The sequence below is a fragment of the Arachis duranensis genome, chromosome 8 (genome assembly GCF_000817695.3).
Source record: "Arachis duranensis cultivar V14167 chromosome 8, aradu.V14167.gnm2.J7QH, whole genome shotgun sequence".
NCBI lineage: Eukaryota > Viridiplantae > Streptophyta > Magnoliopsida > Fabales > Fabaceae > Arachis > Arachis duranensis.
In genome coordinates, this window is record NC_029779.3 from 27,983,356 (window position 1) to 28,008,490 (window position 25,135).

The following is a 25,135-nucleotide window of genomic DNA, read 5'->3' on the forward strand; positions in this document are numbered from 1 at the left end:
AAATTCAATGCCCATCTTGGATATGCTATATCTTTATCAACTGAAAATCTTGGAAGATCTATAAGTTTGGCTTATAAATTTCACAGAAAGAATCTAATGGAACAAGACGATGAACCTTTTTCAATTACATATGCAATAAATTATGCTTTAACAAACAGCCATCATAGTATAATATTTAAAAACAAAGAAAGAATTTATGTTGATGAATTATTTCAGAAAATTGTAAAAACAGAAATACCAAAATATAAAGCTATTGAAAACCCAGTTCTTTTACTAAAAGAACCATCAGGAAAGTTAGTTTCATCGAATTTTCAAATAAGAGAATCTAAAATTAATAGCCCTTTAAGTTTATCCAAGTTAAAGATTAAAGAAGAAAATTCTGAAATAAAAGAATTAACAAAAAAGGTCGAAAAATTAAATGAAACCCTAAACATTAAATTATGACAATAAATAAAGAAAAAATATATGTAACTTATCAAGACAAGAAACAAGAGCTCTTTGAAAGAAAAAATCGGTTGAATTATTTACAGTTTTCTGAAATAAATCAAAGAGCATTTGAAGCTCTAAAAATAATTTATGACAAGTTAAAAAGAGAAGTCGAAGAGCTAGAAAAATTAATAGAATCTCTAGAAAATAGTGATGAATCGATGATAGAATTTGCAGAAATTCTAAGATAAATAATGAAGCATACAAAGATTGAAAGACCAGAAAATAAAATAAAAAGGAAAGGGGCGAAAAAATTAAAAAGTAAAATAAAGGAGTATAAAAGGGAATTAAATAATCTTCAGATTGAAATTGAGGACCTTATAATAAAAATGATAGAAATAAGAATAAATATAAACAAGTTGGATTTAAACTTAAAAAATTTATAAATGCCTGGAAAACCATATTATGACTTAAAAGAATTAAAGCTGTTAAAAGAAAAAATGGAAAATGAAGTTGAAAAATTAAAAAGATATTTAGAAACAACAGAAAGTGTAGAAATAAAATAAGTTTTTGAGGATTTAAGAAATTATATTAAAGAAAAAGACAAATAGATAAAAGATTTTATATACAATAATCCATGAAAAAAGAATATTATAAACTAAAACAAGATTGAAAAATCAGAATTATAAATACTAGTAATACGGTCAATACTTTTTATTATGAATTGGCAAATTATTCGAGGAGTTAATAGAAATTTCGAAAAAGAAATTAAAAGAAAAGACGACTTTAAAAATTGGTATCAGAACCAAGTTAACGATTAAGGGTAACACTTTTTCTTTAAGCAACACTTTTAATGACACGTTTTTTTAGCAAAAAAAGACAAAAATATGTACAGACACATCTGTACACTAAATGACCCCATACAGTTAGCTTATTAATTTTGGTCAAACCAAGTTGATCCCGACTAACTTGCAAATCTTTATTGCGAAAAATTAATTGAATATCTTTAAATTATAAATTTTATAACATTTCTTAATTACCATGGTCTTATATTTTATTTATTTATTTATTTATTTTTGCCTTTTTAGCATATGTATGTGGATATCTATATATTCTTATTTAAAACATTAAATGTAATTTGACTAAGAGACTAGTAATAATAATAATTTATCGATGATAGTAAATGCATATCAATCTTTCTAGAAAGGTGCGTGCAAACAACCATGTAATCACGAGTGAGGCAAATGTCCTCCATGCAAAATAGGAAAAAGAAAATTCAATAATAAATTGCTATAGCGACATGCATGATCCATATAACCTTTGACAAAAAACACAGCAAAACAAAACAAAAACAAAACCGGAGTGTGTGTTGTGTTGTGGCTTGTGACAGTTCAGAGAAACAGAAAAGAGAAGAAAGAAACAGGGAAAAAATATTTGAAAAAAAAAAAAGACAAAGAAAAAGAAAAAGAAAAGAGAATCACACAGCAAAGCAGGCAACCAAGTTAGCAGTTCAGCATTGCACTAGGAAACCAAAATCAAATTCTTTTTCCTTTTTTTTATTAATTTCACCGCCACAATAAATCATCAAAGAATAATAAATTATAATCACTTCATAAATAAACTAATTTGAGTAAAATACATCTTAAATATACAGTAAATTAATATTGTTTGGACAGATTATGAGTGTAATAAGAAATAAAAAACAAAATATTATTGATATATTAAAATTAATTATTAAAATAAATTATTATATATTTATAATTTAATTTATTTTTAATATATATTTTATTTTAATCAATTAATTTTTGATAATTAATTTTAATAAAATATAATTAAATAAAAAATTCCATAATAATAATAAAAATATACTTTTAATATATTAATAATATAAAAAAATGAGTAAAGTATCATTTTTGTCCCCAAAGTTTGGGGTAAATTCCAAAGTTGTCCCTAACATTTCAATCGTCCTATTTAAGTCCCTAACGTTTCAAAATTGACTTAATGCTGTCCTGCCGTTAAGGATCCGTTAACAGAATTGACGGCGGGACAAAATTGAGACGATTTTAAAACGTTTGGGACTTAGATAGGACAAAACATTAGGGATAAAAATAATACATAAAAATAAATTTTAATTTAATTTTATCTTTTAATAATATTATTTTTTTACTGTACATAGTATTCAATTATTTTTTTTTATTTAGATAAAAAATAATTAAATCTTATGTATAGTAAAAAATTAATATTATTGAAGGATAAAATTAAAATTTATTTTTATGTATCATTTTTGTCCCCAACATTTTCGTCCTATTTAAATCTCTAACATTTTAAAATTACCTCAATTTTGTTCTGCTGTCAATTCTGTTAACAGATCTATTTAGTTATAAATTTTTTTATAATTATTCATGTTATTAACATAAAAAAATAATTACTTTGACTAAGGTGACAAGACCAAATTAAATGTACGTATTTAAATGTAAAAATTAAATTCTAATGATAATAACAAGACCAAATTGAATGCGTGTACTAAAACGCATTTAAACTAAATTCTAATGATGATAATAATAATAATAACAATAATGATAATCATTCAAATAACACACTATAAAAACACACAAGAACACCGATGACCGAACACAAATATAAACGAAAGACACTCTCTCACTAACACCATTTCCGACGGAACAAAAGAATCGTCGTTCTTCTTCTTCTTGTTGTTGCTGCCGCTGCTGCCATGGCTTCCTCGAGAGTGGATCTAGATGGGAACCCAATAAAGCCCATAACGATTTGCATGATCGGTGCCGGAGGTTTCATAGGCTCCCACCTCTGCGAGAAGCTCATGACGGAGACGCCGCACACGGTGCTCGCTTTGGACGTTTACAACGACAAGATCAAGCACCTCTTGGAGCCTGAAACCAATCCATGGCATGGTAGAATCAACTTCCACCGCCTCAACATCAAGCACGATTCGAGGCTCGAAGGTCTTATCAAAATGGCAGATCTGGTTCGTTCTTATACCCATTTCATTTCTTCATTGAAGAAATATAGAAATAAACAAAAGCTTATTTTTTATGTATTGGGTATCTTTATTTGTTCTAAAAAATCCCTTTTTCCCCCTTTTCAGACGATTAATTTGGCTGCTATATGCACTCCTGCGGATTACAACACGCGCCCTCTGGACACCATTTATAGCAACTTCATCGATGCACTACCAGTGGTACGTTTTTATGTGTTTTGATGTGATGTTTGAATCAAAGGTTGAATTTTTCTGGTTGTTACTTTGATGGGGTTGGGAGAGTTTGATTGATTGAAGTAAAGTGGTGATATGTGATGGGTTTGGGAGAATTTGATTGATTGATACGGATATGTTCATTGTTATAGTGTCAATCAAATGATTGATGTTTTTTATGTTTTGATTTTTCAGGTGAAGTACTGTTCTGAAAACAACAAGCGTCTCATTCATTTTTCGACCTGTGAAGTGTATGGGAAAACCATTGGGAGCTTTCTCCCTAAGGATAGCCCGCTTCGTAAGGTGAGCTCTCGTTTTCCTTTGGATTAAGTTGTTGTAGATCTGTGCACGCAAATGATAGTTTCAATTTTTTTTTTTTACTTTTTTTTTTGGGATTTTGTCGGTGCTTGTTCCATCCCACACGCCACCATGCATCTACTATATGAATCAGAATCACCATGTTTGATGAAGCTTCCTTTTTCTATAGAAAGGATTTTGGTTGATGATTTAAGAGTTTTAAGCATGCATATGCACCGACATTTGTAAAGGAGTTTTACACGCAGTCATCATCATGTATTCTAGATAGTATACCAAAAACACATGCTTGCATTTTGTTATGACTTTTTTGTCTGTTTCTTTTCTGTTCTTGTGGCTACTTAATTTGCTTTAGAATTAGGAGCAAGGGGGAGATTTTGTTTGATAAGTTTCTTTCTTATAATGAGCTGTGCTAAGTTTTGTTATTTCCATTGTTTTGTTAGGATCCTGCATACTATGTACTTAAAGAAGATGAGTCTCCATGCATTTTTGGTTCCATTGAAAAACAGAGATGGTCTTATGCCTGTGCAAAGCAGTTGATTGAGAGGCTGATTTATGGTGAGTTGATCTCTTTTTTACCAAGCATGATTTATGAAACACTACGGCTTCTTATTATCCTTATGTTGGGATAGGGCTTGGTTGTTATTGTTGCATGCACGTTTATGCTGTTCTTATTTTTCAATCTTCTCTTTTGTGACATGATTTCATTGACAGCTGAGGGTGCTGAAAATGGTTTGGAGTTCACAATTGTGCGACCTTTTAATTGGATTGGACCACGAATGGATTTCATTCCCGGCATTGATGGTCCAAGTGAAGGTGTTCCTCGTGTTCTGGCATGCTTTAGCAATGTATGAGTACTTCAATATGTACATAGAAATTTCACTAAGCTTATATACATGATTCAATTTTTTCATTTTGCTAATATCATTTTTCAATGTTGTGTTCATTCCTTTTGTGCAGAATCTCCTGAGGAAAGAGCCCCTAAAGCTTGTGGATGGTGGTCAATCCCAAAGGACCTTTGTTTATATTAAGGATGCTATTGAAGCTGTCTTGTTGATGATTGTACATTACCATATCCAATCTTTTATTTTTGGGACTCATCATTATTCATGTTACTTGGTCCACTAAATGTGAAATTCTTTTGAACAGGAAAATCCTGCTAGGGCTAATGGACACATCTTTAATGTTGGTAACCCAAACAATGAGGTTACAGTTAGGCAGCTTGGGGAAATGATGGTTAAGGTTAAAGGACTAAGTTTCATTATTCAGTACTATTATTAGCGGTTTTCGGCATGTTCTTTGGAGTTCATTTTAGACTTCTTTTATCTGCAGGTTTACTCTAAGGTAAGTGGAGATCCACCTTTGGAAAATGCTACAGTTGATGTGAGCTCTAAAGAATTTTATGGTGAGGGATACGATGATAGCGACAAGCGAATTCCAGACATGACCATCATTAACAGACAGCTTGGTAGGTTTCCTAGTTTATCCACTTTGCTTCACTTTCAAGAGTTAATCAGTTTTAGGATCTATTTAATTTCAGAAAATGCTTTTGGGTTTTATGTCCTATTTTTAAAATCAAATACAAATTCCTAATTTTCAGTCTTTCGTGAAGAGAAAAGAGAAACAAGTGAAAACAATAAAGTTCTATTTTCACTCGGCTTAATTCACAGAGTAGTGATAAACACATAAACACAACTCTTTGCTAAACTAATCAAGCTCTTAATTACACTTTAATTTACCTTGTTTTGTGCTGCTATTGCCTCTTTTTAGGATGGAACCCAAAAACCTCACTTTGGGACTTGCTTGAATCCACACTGACCTATCAGCACAGGACCTATGCTGAAGCCATTAAGAAAGTGATTGCTAAACCTGTTGCAAGTTAAAGCTTTACAACATGATCATGGTTACATTGTGAAGAATGTTCAGTCCATCAGAGTGCCTTAACATCATCATATATATACATATAGTTTACAATTACATGGTGAATTTCCCCACTTTGGTTTTTTAGCCAACATAGTCCATGATAGCCCCATGTCCCCCTTTGTTGCATGTTTAGGAAATGTAGGAAGATATCAAGGACCAAGAACAAGAGCAAAGAGAGAGAGGAAAAGAGAAAAATCAAGAGGATATGTTGTTCTATGTAATTTGTGTTTTAGCCTTTTAGGGGTGTGTCAGTGTCTCTTATATATGTTGTCTTTGCAGATTCGGTTGTAATATTTGGTCATGTTTCTTTTAAGTTAAATCGTCATTAATTTAATTTATTTTTTCGATCACATTCTTGGCTAATCTTTCAAACATGCCTTTGAAGCATATCAAGATTTAAGTATATTGGACTAGCAAGTATTTGAAGTTTTAAACGCTGAAAACAAACTGTTTTAAGAAAGCTGAAAATTCAGTGAAGTTGATATTTGATAATCAGTGGATGATTTGGCATTTGACATGGTTGATTAAAATATTATTTAATAATTTTTAATTATTAATTTCATATGGATAATTTTTATAGAGTATATTGTGAGTTTTCACTTTTACAAAATTATTGGATAATTCTTATTAAATTTAGATAGTATATTGAACATACTTAAAAGTAAGGATAATTGTATAACGTGAGAGTGAAAAAGAATGTACAATCTATTTTAAAAAATTAATAAAAAATAAAATGATATATTCTTAAAATAAATATCTAATTATTCAATTATTTTTTTTATTATATTATACATTTAAAGGGTTTTTTTCGTATTTATTGTTGGTCTCATCTATAAAATAAATAGTAAAAGAGAGTTTAGAAAATCTAAATCCAACATTGAAATATCATCTTTCTTTTAACGCAAGATATCCAACATTGCAAAGTACTTTGGAATCATCATCATGGAGATGCTAAAATAGTAAAATGTGTTGATAAATATTTTTTGTTGTAAGAAAATAAATAAGCAAAAAAAGAATCAAACACGCCTGGTGGGACTCGAACCCACAATCGTCTGATTAGAAGTCAGACGCCTTATCCATTAGGCCACAGGCGCTTGGTGATGATATAAGGCAATTAATATTTTAATTTAATGTTATTTAAAAAATTGCCATATATTTCTTTCCTCGTAAAATTTCAGCCATTCAACTTTGTCCCCACATTTATCCCCTTAATGAAATACTCTCTTAAAATAGTTAACGTGTCAATTTACTAGTAAATGAATGAGAGCCTATTTTGACAACCTTGTTTATATACTTGTATGGTATATCTATCTAACATAAAAGCATAAGTGATATTTATACAAACAAATGGAAAGAGACCAAGCATTATCATTTTGCTATAATGGACACAAGCATTATCCAAAATGCAATTAATAACGGTGGGAGAGGAAGCTATTGAGGTATAATAGTGAAGAAGAGGTAAGATGAAGATATATATTATTATGTGTTGTGATGCCTTATAAATCACAATCTTGAATTCTTGATTCCTAACCACTTGGCTCCACCATTTCCAATTCAAAAATTTGTACTCATCCACGGAAATTGACTATGTAACTGCTCATCATGTTTGTATCTTCCCACTATGTATATTCCATTGCATTTGCATTTTTTGCATGCCTTGAATAGAATCAAACGTTGCCATTAGCCACTTGAAAGATGAAATTGACAAGCAAGCAATTATAATCCATTTCAACCGTATGAGCAATAATTAAATGGAATTCGTAGCTTCCAACTCATTATTGTAGCTATTTTAGAAAAGATGAACAAGGTGTGTCCATGTACTACATTTTGTAGCTAACTTTATTGTCATTCTAACATTAGAGGGGCATGCCATCTCTTCATTGTAGATATGCACTTTTGGAGAAGAGAAAGGACAACCAATTGAAACAAAAATTAAAATATAATATATCATATAATATTTCACATTTATATTTTTTATTTATTTTCTTTTAAAGTTTGAAAAATCTTGTATATATTTATATATTGAGTTCTTTGGTAACTTAAGAAAGAATGACTAAGGCTCAGTTTGGATAAACAACTTAATTAAGTTTTTTTTTGAAAAAATAACTTAAACAATAAATGATTATATTAAAAGTAGCTTATAAATAATTTATTTTGGGTTTGGATTTTTAGTTTTAAGAATGCTTATTTTATAAAAATATAGTAAAAAGTAGTAGTATTAGGAGAGAAATCATTTTTTTAACTTTTCTATAAACTCATAAATAGTTTCTTAAAAAGTCGCAATTTGATTTTGAAAATTGCACCAGACATTAATACTACTACTTTTCATAAGTCAAAAACTAAAAAAAAATTACTTTTGAAGCTTCCCAAACAGGTCCTAAATGTGACTAAGTTTTGACTCTCCAATAGAATATTGACACACGACATATAGAGAATCTTCCAAAAGGAGTGCACATGGGAGGAGAGAAATGGTGATGCGTCATTTCTTATGAAAGGAGGTTTTATTTTTTGAACGAAAAAGCTCAACACTACAATGGAGCAAAGAATTCAAAACATGAAAAAAGGAAAAACAAATTCGATATCATCTTCGGCATAGCTATCAACAACATGGATTATTTACCACACCATTCTGCAGCACATGAGAAGGATTGAGCCACACAATCAATGACTTCTGTAGTCTTACTCTGAAATATAGCCTCATTCTGTCGTAACCAAATATTCTATATAGTTGAGAATAACCCAATTAGTCAAAACTTACGCCTCTCTTTTCTCATCGATATTGATCTCCAACTCTCAAAGTGTTCTATGAAAGGAGGTTTTTTTTTATCGCAAATTTAAATTTTAAAAATTTTAAATTAGATTTTTTTAAAAAAAATTTTGGTTGCATATGTAATTGGTCATCTATATATTTTTAAAATATTATGTGACAAAAAAAAAATAATCACTATATATTTATATAATTATATATAAATATATATTATGTCATTCAATTTTTATATATATTTGATCATACTTTTAACATACATTTTATATGAATGATCAATTTTTTGTATGCAAGTAATATAATTAATGTTTTAATTGGACATATTTGTTCTAATTGAATTTCAAACTCAAACTTTTGTCACATGAAGGAAAGAATGACTGCTAATGTTAGATTCAATCCCTATTGGTATATTAAATGAATGAGCTGTCAACCCTTCTTGTTCACTTCAAGGAACAAATTTTCTTCAATAAAAGTAGTAGCCCAAGAATTGAATGTGAAGATTGAAGAGTGATTAATTGGTGAAGTTGGATCTTAGGGTATACTCAAATGCATGATAATGAAGTGTCCTAACTCCTAACTCATATGCCACCTAAACATGGTAGCCACAAAAGAAGGCCCTCCTCACCATAGGCCATAGAATAGGATAATATTGTATATTAATCTTATTTTGTACCTTGAATTAATACATATTCAATCTATTATAAAATAAAGCTTAGCTATCCACTAAAGATTACAAATAATACATCTATAACAAGAAAAAGAAGATAAAGGAATAAAAGATAGAAAGAAGAGCGGAGCATGAAAGGGATGGAGAGAGGGGGCACTCACTCAAAATCAAATCAAATTACTACTATCAATGTGTCATTTATTGACAGCGTAATGTTCTTGTTGACCCCTTAACTACGCTCCTCTCTACCCTCTCACATTTGTTCACTCATTCATATATCATCACTAGAATTAATTCTAGAAATTATTCACATTGATTTATTATGCACGAAAGTACATTTAATTTTAATATATCAAATATTTTTTTTGGATATTATTATCCCATAAGGTGTTGATATTCACGTTTAGAAAAAGGTATTGATATTTGATTAAAATAATACTTATTAAATTTGAAATTATACATTGAATTTAACATGAATGCTTTGTTAGTATAAACTTAATTAGGTGATTAATTAATTATATTTGACCACATTAAAGAACAAATTCTTATAAAACTTAAAAATTTATGCATATAACATGATTCACTAATGATATCCAATAAAAAAATATTCTAAGACTTAAATTCAATATTCTTTAATTAAATTATAAATCACTTGTCATCTCAATTGATTTTATTTTTTTATTATTTTTATACACATTTAATATATAAGAGAGTGAGTAAATAAATATATTAGTGGTTGTTGATATACTAGTGTTTATAACAGTGATATATCTAAATTAATTTCACTAATAATATAAAAATATTTTACACTTGCAATAAAATTAAAACCCCCATGCCAATTTGTTTATTTTTTGAAAAAAGTCCACATTGGTTATTTGGCATTAAATAGAGTCATGCAATTGTTATGACAATAATACTTAGTATTTTCATTTTTGTCGTATAAANTAAAATATTTAATTTAATAAATATATAAATAATTATGTTTATTATTTTTAATTAAATACTTATTTTTTTTAATTCGATTTACTTATACACAATTGATAATAACTAAATGTATAAATAATTATTTTAATATTAAAATTTATAAAATAATTTAAAAATATAATTTTTTTACTTTTTTATTTTATTTTATTAGATCAATTCTGGAACCTACTATTATTTACTTTGTTTAGAAGAGTCATTCTTTACCTAAGAAAATCCGTATAAAATATTATTGGAACCTTAATTTACACACAACACAACCGCTACTTGGTGTCGTGATCCCCTCGTCACTTTCAACTTCCACAAAAACTGTTTTGTTTATTCAAAGTTCGCTCCTTTCCTCAATTTCCTCCATTTCTATGAAGTACCCTCTCTTTGTACCATGGTGGGCATGCACTCTTAACACTTCTATGGGTTTTTTTTGAGAGTTTTTATTTTTTCCCTGAGCTGTAAAGAGTAAAGACACATTGTTTGTGTTGTTGGCTTGTTGCCTTCACGTCCCTGTTTCTCTCTCTCTCCCTCTCCTGTTCTGTGGTGCTCTCTTCCTTCCTTGGCTACCAATATTCTTAACTTTTTGCTTTTTCCTTTTTTTTTTTTTATAATTTGGTACTTTGAAGTAAGAAGTAACGGTTAGGGGGGAAAAATGCTGTTGGGTTGGTAGAGTTAGAAGAAGGAAAGGAAAAAAGAAAGAAAGGTTTTTGCTTCCTTCAGCCATGGCTCCAGCTGGGAAGCTTTCTGGGTTTCAAAGAGAAGGCGATGAATGGTATTGTTCCTCTCTAAAGTTTCTATTTTTGATTTTGAAGTTCATTTTTTAATAACTAGTACTACTGGAATTTATGGCCTTTATGAATTGCATGATCGTGTTGACAATCCTATCATGGGTTGAATTTGCTTTTTGATTTGGTTGTGCGGTGTGGAAATGATGAGAAAATGACATGTTCTGTTCACTACTGATTGTGGAGTCCATGTCATACATTCATTCCTTTTTGTGTGTGTAGTTTTCAAAATAGGTGTTTGATGTGATACTCTGTGGTTTTCTGGTTTTCTTAGGTTCTGCAATGCTGGACTTCCAAGTGATATTGCTGTTTCAATCGATGGAGTCACTTTCCATCTCCATAAGGTACATGCTTTCCTTTCCTTTCCTTTGAGAATTGATCTCTTCTATTCCATTAGTCTCTATCATAGATGAATTGTAACAGCTGTTGTTGTTGAGCCCCTCTTATTATTTTTTTTTTTTTGTGGTTCTGGATTATCCTCATGTTTCTTCACTCTGGTCCAATTCCAATTCCAATCTAATTGGTGTGATCCTGCTTTGTGGCTCATGCTTTTTGCTGTTAATTCGTTCCACCTGTATTGTTTAAGTGCAAAATATGCGTCCCTCTTTAAGTAAAGGAGTCATATTAGGCTCACTAGGGAGATGCAACCTGTTGTGGAGAGCATACTTTTATGTCTTGAAATTTACTATGATATGACATTATGGATCTTCCTATACGAGAAAATAGAAAACCACTTGTGTGTTCCGAAAGTTTCTGGCTCTGTTGTGGTTGGTTTATTTGACATTCTAGGCCTTAGTATTGAGATTCATATAGCATAACTTGAGACAAGGCTTATTTTTATGCCATTTGTAATGTAAAGCAATTTCTTTTGTGCTGTTAAATTGGAGTTTGAGTAACATATACAATGGAACTGCAGTTTCCTCTTATATCGAAATGTAGCAAAATTGCTCGAGCGAATGAAGAGTCCCTGAACAAGGATGGGAAGACTATGAACATGGTGCTGGAAGAATTTCCTGGTGGTCCTGACACTTTCTTAATTGTAGCTAAATTCTGTTATGGCTTCCGTGTAGAACTGTCGGCCAGAAATGTAGTATTGGTCTATTGTGCTGCAGACTATCTTGAAATGACAGATGAATTCGGAGAAGATAACCTGTTGCCGAAATCAGAGTGTTTTTTCCATAAAAACATACTTCGCAACTGGAAAGATTGTATTTTGGCTCTTCAAAATTCCGAGCCTGCTCTACTAAGGGCTGAAAAGCTTCACTTAGTGAGTAAGTGTATGAATGCTCTATCTATGATGGTATGTACAGATCCAAGTTTGTTTGGTTGGCCTATGATGATGTATGGGAGTTTTCAGAGCCCCGGCGGAAGCATTCTGTGGAATGGTATAAATACTGGTGCTAGGATTCGGAGCTCAGAATCTGATTGGTGGTTTGAAGACATCTCTTATCTCAGTGTGAGTTTGTTTGAGAGGCTTATTAACACAATGCGGGCGAGAGGTATTAGGCCTGAAAACCTGGCAGGTGCCATAATGTACTATTCTAGAAAGTACTTGCCAGGGCTGGGTCGGTGGCGTGCCGGACAAGGTGGGAAAACTAGAAGCGTTGCGAGTTTTAGCTTGACACCTGCTACTGTTGATCAGAAGGCTTTGTTGGAAAGAATTGAGAAACTTCTTCCTGAAAAGAAGGGAAGATCCTTTTGTCAATTCCTACTGGGGCTTCTTCGCGTGGCTTTGATATTGAATGTTGATCAAGCATGCATAGATTCTTTAGAGAGGAGAATAGGGATGCAATTGGAACTGGCAACACTAGATAATCTTCTTATTCCTACGTACTCAGATTCTGATACATTATATAATACAGATTGTATTGATCGGATTGTCCACCATTTTGTGTCTAAAGAATCAAATTTAACTGGTTTTTCGCCTTCATCAACTGACCTACAAGAATCACCATCTGAATCGTTGAGGAAAGTTGCAAAGTTGATAGATAGCTATCTTGCAGAAATTGCTTCTGATGTTAACTTAAAACCTGGAAAGATACGCACTCTCGCAGAGGCCCTCCCCCAGCCATCAAGATCATTACATGATGGACTATACAGGGCACTCGACATTTATTTCAAGGTCTGATTCGCGAGCTGCACTTTTAACAAATATGCTTAATTGTAGCCGTAGATTATTAGTCCATCTTTGACAAATGCTTGTGATATTTTGCAGGCGCATCCTTGGCTATCCGATAAAGATAAGGAAGAACTATGCAACATCATTGACTACCAGAAACTCTCGATCCATGCTTGTGCTCATGCATCCCAAAATGATAGGTTACCCCTCAGAGTTGTTCTTCAAGTGTTGTTCTTTGAACAGCTGCATTTGCGAACGGCATTAGCCGGATGTCTCAGTACATTAGATGGTGAAAATCATGAAACTGCTCCGGCAGCTTGTGTTCCTGCAATTGCATTGGGAGAAATGGCAGGTGAAATAGTACAGAGGGATGGATGGGTGACTGTAGCGCGCGAAAACCAGGTTCTAAAGGTGGATATGGATAAGATGAGTTCTAGAGTTGGAGCGCTTGAGGAAGAATTCAGCAAAATAAAGCATGAAATGAAAACCACAGCAAAACCTCGCAATTCGCTTAGTTCTCCGCGATTCATTTCAAGAAAGCTTGGGTGTAAGCTTATTCCAAGACTCTCGGATGCTCAACCAGAATCCCTTAACCGGTGTAGATCCACTCCAAGAGCATCAACTGAAAAGGCACGTCTGTCTCATCGGTCGAGACATGCAGAAAGTGTTTCTTGAGCACCAAGAAACTGGATTTCCTATGTTTATAAATACAAAGATTGTGTTGTGTTGTGTTGTGTAGTGTGTGATATTTGACATTTTTTGTGCGAGGGAAAGGGAAGGAAAATGTTTTAACACATTGTGCATTGACAAAGTAGGGATATACATGAACATTTTCCATGTCTTTCCCTCGGGTAAAGTTGGTTGTACATTCATAGAAGCAATCTCACAAAGTTGTCTGGTTTGGTTTTTTGGTGGTATAGAAGAGAGTTCATGCATAATGTATTTATCCACACAGTGTGTTTCCTTTTCATTAAAAAAATAGAAAACATTTGTGAAGGTCATTAAAGAAAGAGTGACAGATTAGATATCAGAAATGGAATGAACATCATTTGAAACTTGAGAGTGACATTTAACAAGAGCTATTATTACTTGTGAATTGTCATGGTGGTTGTTGATACAGCATGGTTTCTTTCACAAATGACATAAGTTGTTGACATTTGTACTGTTTCACTTATTCAATATATGCTAATTCTTTATGATTTGTCAAGTCAAGACTTGTTGAAATTTGAAGCTCTCTGGTTGGTTGAATTGAAATTTATTGAATAGCAGGCAGTCCTTTAATATCCACTTTACTTTTTTCCTTATCTTCGATTTTATCTAAATGATAATATTTAAATTATTGTTTTAATCTCTAATATTTAGTTAAGTCTTAATCATTTAGTTAATGTCTAAAATATCATATTTTTGTTACAAAAGATTTCAAATGGGCTTAATATTATCATTTCGCTAAATCCTGGGAGACATATTTAACACCTTTAGTAACATGTATAATGACAATTCAATTAGTTAAACAATTATTGTCAATTTATTCATTATCAACTTACTTATTAAAGTCATTATCACTATGTTAGGCAGCCTCATCATCGACCTACTAGATTCTAATATCTTTTTAAATAAACAATATTAACTTTTTTTAATCTCTAAATTTAAATATTTTCATAGGCAAAATAATAGTAATATAATTTTACGAGAAGATTGATAGTCACCAACGTCGCTTTGGCCGAGTGGTTAAGGCGTGTGCCTGCTAAGTACATGGGGTTTCCCCGCGAGAGTTCGAATCTCTCAGGCGACGTTTCAATTTTTTCTTTCTCTTTATTTTATATTTTTCTTCCTGAATCTCTTGACTAGTTGACTCCTCCGTTGACTCATTGTTTTTTCTCAGCCCAATTTAAAAGCCCATTTCCGGTTTTTTCTTCCTTTCTCTTTCTTTCTGAAATCAACATTTCTTTCTCTGCTGCCGGGTGCCGGCCCTCACCTTCTTCGACCATGGCAGCACTTTCTTCAACCTTCGCCATCTCCAACAGCAACGACAACCAAACATGGCACCACTACATTCATTGCAACAAAATCCCTTCTTTCGAATGCAACAACACTCTTCCTATTCTCCGCAAAACCCTCTCTTTCAGGATCCACTGCACTGCCCCTGAGCCTCTCGGTTATTCAGTTGCTCCTTTGGAACGCACCACATTCGATGATCCTCCTAAGACCGAGATTGGCGGAGGTGATGGCGGTGATGGTGGAGGACGTGGCGGCGGCGGCGGCGGTGGTGATAGCGGTGGAGAAGCAGGAGGGAACGATGGAGATGAAGAGTTCGGGGCTCTGTTGAATTTCGAAGCGGTTATGAAGGAAGCGGAATCTCGTGGTGTGAAGCTTCCTTCGGATATGGTGGAGGCAGCGAAGACCACCGGCATTCGAGAAATGTTCCTCCAACGTTACTTGGATTTACAGGTAGGTTTCTTTCAAATTTTGAATTTTTAGGGAGGGAAATAAAAGAGTTGTTTCAGTGGCTAAGTTCGATTTTGGTGTTGTGTTGCAGGGTTCGGCTTGGCCACTATCGTTTATGATGAAGCACTGTTCTATTCTGAGAAACCGAATGCTTGCTGATCCTTCTTTTCTATTTAAAGTTGGAATAGAGGTTTGTTTCAAAATCAATGAAGTGTTACTTTTTCCCTCTTGATAATAGATGTAATGGGCTGGCTTACACAAAAGGAAAATGGTTATGATTATGATATGGAATTGAGAAATGGTGTTAGCTTTTATAAATTACAACTAATGTTGTTATTGATTTGTCAAGTGCAGGTTTTGATAGACACTTGTTGTGCAACCTATGCTGAGTATAAGCAAAGAGGCAAAGACTTTTGGGCTGAGAAAGAGTTGGTTGCTGCCGATGTTCTGGTTGGAGATGTTGTTGACATTGCTTTGGTGACTTTGTTAGCACCCTATGCTCGAATCGGGAAGCTTTCTGTGTCCAAAGGTTTGCTTGGACGCATTCAACATGCTTGTGCAGCTCTTCCCAGCAGGTTAGTGTCTGGTTGTGAGTATTTTAGTAAGCCTCAATTATTTTCCAGGCATCTCCACTATGGATTTATTGATATTTTCGTTGTGGTAACTGATTACTTTGGTATCAACTATGTGTACTACCTCTAAGAGCCAACTCGTTGGTGAATTTTCATATTTCTCTTGTACACTTTATTGCTAAACAACCAGATAAACAATTCTCAAAAGGAATGAAAAGTTGAAAATTTTGATTGATTCAATAGTGCTGTGATTTATGTTAGGTTTAGTTAACCATTTCTTCTGTGAAATATATATGGAGGCTGGTATGAATTAGTAAACAGTAATTCTAATTCAAGGTAAAAGTTGTCAATTCTGTTTTTTGGTAATCGATTTGTGACAATTGTAGTACAGCAAACAATGAATAAGGGTTTGTCCCTCCTTTATTCATGCCTAGCTTTTTCGTTTGGTTGACTTTTATAAACCTATGGAACTGAAATCTCATGCTTGCATGCAGTGTATTTGAAGCTCAAAGGCCGGGATGTAAATTCACTGTGATGCAGCGCGTTGCCACATACTTCTACAAGGTACCACATATTTGGAAGCTTTGCATGATAAATTACTCTTTAGTTGCATGAAAGAATCTAACCAGTAGAAGCAATCTTTGTTTGTATGTCATTTAATTCTTTGTTTCACTTAAGTTTAGTTTCTAGTAGCAGATCATTAGTTAATACTATGAGTTCCTGACATTCTGTATTCAGGGTGCATTGTACGGATCCGTTGGTTTTGGATGTGGTATTATCGGTCAAGGATTTGCAAATATGCTCATGAATGCTAAAAGGTATAAATGTCTACTCAGGATATTGTATAAAACATAAATGTTTTGTTGCATGCAGTTCACAAGTTCAATTCTTTTCTTTTGTAATTATAAAAAGCTTGAAATATGAATCTCTCTCTCTCTCTCTCTCTCTCTCTCTCTCTCTCTCTGAAATATCTGTTCCTGTAGATTATCAATGGGTTTTTCTTTATGTAAAACAGGAGCATTAGGAAATCTGAAGAGGACATACCTGTACCCCCACTTCTGCCAAGTGCTGCTCTTTGGGGTATGTCTTGTTCTATTTTTTCAGTTTCTCTGTCTATACTGTTTCACGTTTTCTTCCGAGGGTTCTGTTTTAGAATATGCATTCTGATTAATGCTCTTGATTAAGGATGGAGAATATAAGCAGTAGACTTTCTTGGTGTACATATAAGCAGAAGACTTAATTTCAAAATGGCAATGAAATTAGAGTTACACATTAAATGTTGTTTCAACATCTTTTATCTATTTAGCATTTGAATTTGGTAATTGTCTTGTTATTGTTGCATAAATTTCACATTTGAATCTAATGCATTTGCATTTGTTCATGGATGTGTCTTTGTTCTTAGTTTCTTACTATTGATGGAAGGGAGGAAAGCAAGGAAAGACAGGCTACCATTGCTTGTGCTAAATGACATAGAATGAAAAATTAAGAAAAAGGGTTGCTTGGGTGCACAATCATCCCTTGTCAGACAGGGTCTTGTAGAAAGACTACACCTAGATAGTGTAATGTCGGCAGCCTAACTGATCGATGCATCAGTAGCCGATTCTACAGCTTGACCTTGTGACCTTGAGGTCACACGGAGGCAATTCAACCTTTGCTTCAAGGTTTCCCTTCATATAGAATAAAAAAAATAGCCGAGAACAAAATACAATAGGCTCATAGTTATATTCCACACTACTATTATTTGTCATACCTATATAATTGCATTAGCTAGATAAGGTCAACATTAAGTTTTTACAAAACTAAGGCGTAGAGTTTAGCATAGTATTCTATAAATCCAATGATATCGAGTGTAATATTGCCTAATTTTTGGAGAGGTCATTGCAATTGTTACTTAACATTTGCTTAATTTGTTTCCCCTCTATCAGGTTTCTTCCTTGCCGTGTCATCCAACACGCGGTACCAAATCATTAATGGAATGGAGCAGCTTGTTGAAGCCTCTCCTTTGGCAAAGAAGGCCCCGGTAGTTGCAATGGCTTTCACGGTAGGTGTGAGATTTGGCAATAACATCTATGGCGGCATGCAGTTCGTAGATTGGGCCAAACGGAGTGGCATACAATGAGTGGCCCCTTAATTATCTCAAATTTCCACCCCATTTTTTTAAGGTTTTCTTGTCCGGCTGTCCCTGGCTGAAAGGATTCCCACTCAACTTGAGTAGTAATGAAGTACCAGAGTTCCTCTATGTAGAAATGCATAGCATATAGTTTTTAAGCTCTTTTGGTACACGGGGGAAAGGGAAGGAGAATGTTTATCAATAGTAGTAATACAGTGTATTTTTATTTCACAAGTTTGCATATGCGAACACTAGACTAGCATAATATAATATAACATTAGAGTAACAATGATTCATGGGTTTGTCTATGGTGGGGAAGCTAGTAGCTAAACCTTAAAAGACCAAATAAAAATATTCTATTGTAGTGCTCAAGATTAATTCCGTACACATAAATTTAAATTTTTTCTTAACAAATTATAATAATATATATTAATTGTTAATCATTTATAAAACTTTAATTTTACTTTTTTACCCTGAATTTTTTTTGTCAATATCTTTTTTGCTTATTCTATTATCCACTTTTACTCCCTTCTGTATAATGCAACTGGATAATAGAGAACTAAAGCTAGTGATTTTCTCCATTGAAACACACACAAAAAAAAATTAAAAAAATCAAGAACCAAAGCAAACAGTGGCTTTGATTCGTCAAAGTTGGTAGAATATTATGAAAATGGTTTGAATTGCTGTCTTGACGTGGGTACGAAGGAGTCAGTAAAAATCAAGACGTAGAGTTCATATACCTTGAGTAAGAGTTGCTGTGATGGCCATTATTGTTATCAAGAGACCTTTACTCCAATTGCTAAACTTAACTCTGAATTCTTTTATCTCTGGCTGTAAATTATAATTGGTTTTTGTATTAATTAAATGTAAATAATGCTTTTTTGAATGGGGAGATAGAAGAAGAAGTGTTTATAAAATTTTCATTTGAATTTGAGGTTGAATTAGGAAGGAATAAAGTATGCAAATTAAAAAAATTTCTCTATGGATTGAAACAATCTCCAAGAGCTTAATTTGAACGACTTAAAATGACAGTGAAGGAACTTGATTATACTCGAAGTCAGGCTGATTATACATTTTTCTGTAAACATACAGCAGCTAATAAAATTGTTATCTTAATTGTATATGTAGGTGATATTATTCTGATAGGTGATGATATTTTGGAACTAAAAGACTTAGTGCATGTTTGGGCGTCATTATTTTGTTAAAAAAAATCTTGTCAAATCATTTGAAATAAAAAAATTTGGCTCATTAAAATACTTCTTTAGAATTGAATCGCAAAGTCTAAGAAAGACATTTTTATGAACCAACGAAAGTATATCCTAAATCTTTTAAAAGATATGGGATTACTTAGTTGTAAAGTTGATGAAACATCTATACTAATTTAAACTTGAAGCCAGCTAAACTAAAAAATGTAATGGACAAAAGTAAATATCAGCGATTAGTGAAGAGGCTAATCTATTTATTCTATATATGCCCGGATATTGCCTTATGAGCATAATAAGTCAGTTTATACATTTATCTAGGCAAGAACACATAGACACCGTCTTTAGAATTCTAAGGTACTTGAAAGAGTCGTCTGAAAAAAGAATTAATCTACAAAAATCATAGAAATTTTCAGGTAGCAGTCTATACAGATGCAGATTGAGTTAGGAGTGTCATGGATAAAAAGTTAACATCTGACTATTGTACTTTTGTTAAAGAAAATCTAGTTAATTAAAAGAGTAAAAAATAAAATATTGTGACATGAATTAGTGCAGAAATTGAATTTAGAACAATTTATTAAATATATAAAGCACTATAGGTAGAAAATTTTTTACAAAAACTAAAGGTTCTCATTTCTCTACCAATAAAATTATATTGTGTCAATAAATCTGTCATTTTTATTATTCATAATCCAATTTTGTATGACAAAATTAAATATATTGAAGTTGATAAATATTTTATAAAAAAAAAGATTGAAAGAGAACAGATCTACTTCTCATATATTTTAATTACAGAATAATTAATTGATGTTTTAACTAAAAGATTATTTAAAAAAACCTTTGATAGCATAATAAATAAGTTTTTAATAAAAAATATCTTCAAATCAACTGGAAAAAAAATAGAGAAAAACCTAAATCAGCCCCTGACAACCTCGAAAGACAACGAGGTCCCTGGCAAAAAAAAAATCCAACCCGGCCCCTGACAATTACCTCGAAAGGACAACGAGGCCCCTGTGCCAAAAAAAATTAATGTTATTTTTTTTAGTACAGGGACTAATCAGTCCCAAAAAAAGATTATCAGGAGCCGGATTGGGTGTTTTTTTTTTGGAGACCTCGTTGTCCTTTCGAGATAATTGTCAGAGGCCGATGGGTATTCACTCAAAAAAATATGACTAGATCAAATTAAAATCAAATTTTTTACTTCTTTCATGAATCTTTTCTCGGAATAGAATTAGCTATAATATTCTTTCCTCTTATTCTCTTTCACCGTTCTTCTTCACCTTTTAAGCCTCACATGGTGGTTAGAGCACTGAACTTCCTCTTCCATTCATGCCCTCCTCCTTTCCGCTTCTCCTCCTCCTTCTGTTGCTCCCCCGCCTTCCTTCCTCCGCAGCCTCTCTCCTTCGATTATGGCGGCCGCAGGATGCCGTTTTGCGTAGCACAAAAGGCGTCCGGGGACGTGTTTGGGAGCGTAATCGATGTGCCTCTTCATTTTCCGTCCATCCAAACACGCCCCATTTTGTTCATAATATGGTTGACCTTAACTCCGAACTGAAGCAACTTGTGAAACGTTGTCAACTGCATAAAGCAAGGCACATGTTTGATAAAATGCCTTACAGAGATGAGGTTTCATGGACCACGATAATAGCTGGTTATGTCAATTCTTCAGACCCGTTTGAAGCGTTGATCTTGTTCTTAAATTTATGGATCCAGCCTGGTCTTCAAAAAGACCAGTTTATGATTAGTGTTGCACTCAAGGCTTGTGCTCTTGGCATGAACATATATTTTGGAGAATCATTGCATGGATTTTCTGTGAAGTCAAGTTTGGTAGACTCGGTATTTGTCAGCAGTTCACTTGTGGACATGTACATGAAAGTAGGCAAAGTAGAGCAAGGTTGCAGAGTCTTCGAAGAAATGGAAACCCGAAACGTGGTATCGTGGACGTCCATTATTGCGGGGCTTGTTCATGGTGGTTATAGTATAGAGGGATTATTGTACTTCTCTGAAATGTGGAGATCAAAAGTGGGTTATGATTCATATGCATTCGCCATCGCTTTGAAAGCATCTGCTGATTCAAATTCCTTAGATTGTGGGAAAGCTATTCACACACAAACAATAAAACAAGGGTTTGATGAGAGCTTGTTTGTGATTAATACTCTTGCTTCCATGTATAATAAATGTGGAAAACCAGGTTATGTCATCAGATTGTTCAAAAAAATGAGGATGCCAGATGTAGTTTCATGGACAACCCTTATTACAACATATGTGCAGACGGGAGAAGAAGAGAATGCAGTGGATGCATTTAGAAGGATGAGAAAATCAGGGGTTAGTGCCAATCAATACACTTTTGCAGCAGTAATTTCTGCATGTGCGAATCTTGCTGTTAAAGAATGGGGCCAGCAGATACATGGCCATGTATTGCGTCTAGGTCTGGTGGATGCCTTGTCAGTGTCGAATTCCCTCATTACACTTTATTCGAAATGTGGGATGTTAACTTTGGCTTCAATGGTGTTTTGTAGTATGGCTAGAAAAGATATTATTTCTTGGAGCACTATAATTGCAGTTTATTCTCAAGCAGGTTATGCAAAAGAAGCTTTTGACTATCTATCATGGATGAGAAGGGAAGGGCCAAAACCGAATGAATTTGCTCTTGCTAGCTTGCTTAGTGTGAGTGGAAGCATGGCGCTTCTTGAGCCTGGGAAGCAGGTGCATGCTCGTGTCCTATGCATTGGCCTGGATCATGAAGCAATGGTTCATAGTGCACTAATTAGTATGTATTCAAAATGTGGGAGTCTAAAAGAAGCTTCTAAAGTATTTGATGGGACTAAAACTAATGACATTATATCATGGACAGCCATGATCAATGGGTATGCTGAACATGGATCCAGCCAAGAGGCAATTCGTTTATTCGAGAAGATTCCCAGTATTGGTTTAAAACCGGACTATGTGACTTTCATTGGGGTTTTGACAGCTTGTAGCCATGCTGGATCGGTTGATCAAGGTTTTCACTACTTTATGTCAATGACTGACGAGTACCGGATCAGTCCTTCAAAAGAGCACTATGGTTGCATGATTGATCTTCTATGCAGAGCGGGAAGATTGAGTGAAGCTGAGCTTATGATACGAAGCATGCCTTTTCATAGTGATGATGTTGTGTGGTCTACCTTACTTAGAGCATGTAGGGTTCATGGGGACGTTGACAGAGGAAGACAAACAGCAGAAAGAATACTTTCTTTGGATCCGAATTCTGCAGGAACTCACATCACCCTGGCTAACATATATGCTGCCAAGGGGAGATGGGAGGAAGTTGCACACATAAGGAAGCTAATGAAGTCAAAGGGGGTAATAAAAGAGCCTGGTTGGTCTTGGATAAATGTCAATGATCACTTGCATTCATTTGTTTCTGCGGATCAGTCTCATCCGCAGAGCGAAGATATCATAACCATTTTTAAAACTACTAAGTTCAAGAAGAGGAGATTCTTTGCTGGAAACATGTTCAAGTGAAGATGTTGAAGATTAGCAACAGGCTAAATTATCTATCATTGTGCTTGTGCTACAATTACAATTTTTCCATTAGCATTCATTACATTACATAGATTTCAAATGATTGTTGGGAATTGGTTGCCTAACTGCAATCACTTGAACACTCAAAATCCAGCGTATACCAGGTTCGTATGGAATTTGAAACTGAGACATCATTTAAATGGCTTCAAAGATAATTTTTTAAGGGATGAAAGAAATTAATCAAGAGGTAATTTTTCATTGATGAAAACAGCATATGATTTCCATCTTCCTGTAAATATTAGTTTTGCTTCTTGTGAATTTATGCATTCTTTTTATTTGTACAGTACCCTTAGAGATCACTCGCTGTGAAATTTATTGTTGAATAACTTGGCTGGTGATTCATAATAAAAAAAATGTTCTATCCATGTGTTACCATTTGCAGGAACACGATCGATACTGGAATAAAGCTTTACTAGTTAACTTTGCCTCAAGACCCTTCTTTTTCTGGCACAGGTATGCATTCCCTCATGCATTATTGATAAAATTAGCTTTCTATTGTTGGCATGGAATAAGCTTATGCATATAACGTCAGAAGCCAATTTTTCTATTGATGCAATGAATCTAGAAATTAACTAACGTAATTCGAGATATGCAGGGGACTGAAGAGAATAGCAAAGTTGGCTTTTACACAAAACCACATTCACAATTTTGAACTAATATTCCAATTAAGAATTCTATGGTCTAAATTTTGTCTAATTTACTTTTTATAGTAAATTTTAAATATTTAAAAATTATTTACTTTTTAAATTAAATATTAATTTTTAACTTTTTTTTTTTGGACAAATTAGATACCACCTTTTAGGTATCATAGCAATCACCTCCAATTTAATAAAAATTCTTTACGGAAACAGTGGGTTGCCTCTGGTATATATGAAGTTTGTGTGTTGTGGGTAAAAAACATAGTTCATCTAGGTTTATTTTGATGTGTACTAATTTTTTTGTTTTATTTTTTTCTTTTGCGGAAGGAGCTTTGGAGTAACGGTTGAGTTGTCTCTGTGTAACTTCAAGGTTACAGATTGATAATAGTGTTTTTCTGGATTATTTTTGTTTTGTATATTGGGTTGATAATAGTGTTTTTCCTGATTATGGATTGTTGGGATGTTAATCTCAAATACGGCACCGTTTAATTTGGGATACAGAAATTGGACTCTTCGATTTTTGAGAAGTATAAAAATCAGACTATTCGATTTTTAGAGTACAAAAATCGGACCCTCCGATTCTTCTTCAAAAAATTTAAAAATTTTGAGGTACAAAAATCAGACCCACTCACTCATTGTCACTGCCTCATTGGCGCCGTGTCCTGCACCGTGCTCGTTCAATAGCGTCGCCACCTCCTGCTCCACCCTTGTTCATCATCGTCGTGACCTCCAAATCAGTCTTCTCATTTTTGCCGCCTCCAGTAGAATTGTCACCACCACCACCAGCATCGTCGCTGCCTCCAACAGCCTTTTCGCCGCTCATCGTTGCTGCTCCCGCAGTCTCGTCGCCACCGCCGCGTCATTCTTTTCTTCTGTTGTCACCACCTCTTGTTTGTCGCCACTTTCTATACCAAATCCCTTTCTCGGATTAGTTTTTTGAGTTTCTTCAATATTTGAGGGTTTAGAGTTTGTTCATTTGTTTGAAATTACTAATCTTCTGAGTTTGTATTTCTGTTCAATTATTTGTGCAACTGTTGCTGAATTTTTATTTAAAAATTTAGGATTTGTTTGAATCCTCTAAAACTCCTTTTGGACTTTGAATTAAAATTCAATAATTTTTTTGTGCAACCAGGATTTAGATTTGAATTAGAAATTTAAAGATGGAATTTATTTAATTTTATGTCTTATTAAATAATTTAATAGATGAAATTATTATGGACTCTATTTTCAATTAGCTGAGTAGTCATCAGCATTGCTAGAGGCTATACTGCTATTTTTAATTTTTCTGAGTTCTCTTTTTTGTTGTTAATTCTATATGTGTGAAATTGTTTGATATTAGGTGAAATAATTAATCTAGTATTAAATGTTTTTGCTGGACATGGCATGGGAACACAAGGTGATGTTATG

General features: G+C 33.4%; 4 protein-coding genes and 2 non-coding genes across 7 annotated transcripts; 5 read left to right on the forward strand and 1 right to left on the reverse strand.

Annotated features, from left to right (window-relative positions):
• Positions 1 to 3,047: 3,047 nt before the first annotated feature.
• LOC107461834 (UDP-D-apiose/UDP-D-xylose synthase 2) lies at positions 3,048 to 6,240 on the forward strand. Its single transcript, XM_016080383.2, has 9 exons — positions 3,048 to 3,427; positions 3,548 to 3,640; positions 3,848 to 3,955; positions 4,411 to 4,525; positions 4,682 to 4,815; positions 4,928 to 5,029; positions 5,117 to 5,209; positions 5,300 to 5,435; positions 5,738 to 6,240. Exons 1-9 carry the CDS (start codon positions 3,158 to 3,160, stop codon positions 5,848 to 5,850), a joined length of 1,164 nt encoding a protein of 387 aa, XP_015935869.1. The 5' UTR covers positions 3,048 to 3,157; the 3' UTR covers positions 5,851 to 6,240.
• A 671-nt stretch (positions 6,241 to 6,911) lies between these two features.
• Positions 6,912 to 6,984, reverse strand: TRNAR-UCU (transfer RNA arginine (anticodon UCU)). The gene has a single exon. It is a non-coding gene; the product is annotated as a tRNA-Arg (tRNA).
• Positions 6,985 to 10,475: 3,491 nt separating this feature from the next.
• LOC107461831 (BTB/POZ domain-containing protein At3g44820) lies at positions 10,476 to 14,287 on the forward strand. Its single transcript, XM_021129233.2, has 4 exons — positions 10,476 to 11,065; positions 11,353 to 11,422; positions 11,995 to 13,200; positions 13,294 to 14,287. The coding sequence occupies exons 1-4, from the start codon at positions 11,016 to 11,018 to the stop codon at positions 13,870 to 13,872; spliced, it is 1,905 nt and encodes a 634-aa protein (XP_020984892.1). The 5' UTR covers positions 10,476 to 11,015; the 3' UTR covers positions 13,873 to 14,287.
• Positions 14,288 to 14,907: 620 nt separating this feature from the next.
• TRNAS-GCU (transfer RNA serine (anticodon GCU)) lies at positions 14,908 to 14,989 on the forward strand. The gene has a single exon. It is a non-coding gene; the product is annotated as a tRNA-Ser (tRNA).
• Positions 14,990 to 15,111: 122 nt separating this feature from the next.
• On the forward strand, positions 15,112 to 18,442 carry LOC107461832 (protein RETICULATA-RELATED 1, chloroplastic). Its single transcript, XM_016080382.3, has 7 exons — positions 15,112 to 15,645; positions 15,734 to 15,832; positions 15,997 to 16,217; positions 16,709 to 16,778; positions 16,953 to 17,032; positions 17,230 to 17,294; positions 18,140 to 18,442. Exons 1-7 carry the CDS (start codon positions 15,184 to 15,186, stop codon positions 18,331 to 18,333), a joined length of 1,191 nt encoding a protein of 396 aa, XP_015935868.1. The 5' UTR covers positions 15,112 to 15,183; the 3' UTR covers positions 18,334 to 18,442.
• A 2,332-nt stretch (positions 18,443 to 20,774) lies between these two features.
• On the forward strand, positions 20,775 to 24,084 carry LOC107461830 (putative pentatricopeptide repeat-containing protein At3g47840). Of its 2 annotated transcripts, none has more exons than XM_021129228.2 (2): positions 20,775 to 23,277; positions 23,473 to 24,084. In XM_021129228.2, the coding sequence occupies exon 1, from the start codon at positions 20,856 to 20,858 to the stop codon at positions 23,028 to 23,030; it is 2,175 nt and encodes a 724-aa protein (XP_020984887.1). In that variant the 5' UTR covers positions 20,775 to 20,855; the 3' UTR covers positions 23,031 to 23,277; positions 23,473 to 24,084. The 2 variants fall into 2 exon arrangements, with proteins under 2 accessions (XP_020984887.1, XP_015935866.1); XM_016080380.3 differs by having other exon boundaries at positions 20,775 to 23,194.
• The last annotated feature ends 1,051 nt before the right edge of the window (positions 24,085 to 25,135 follow it).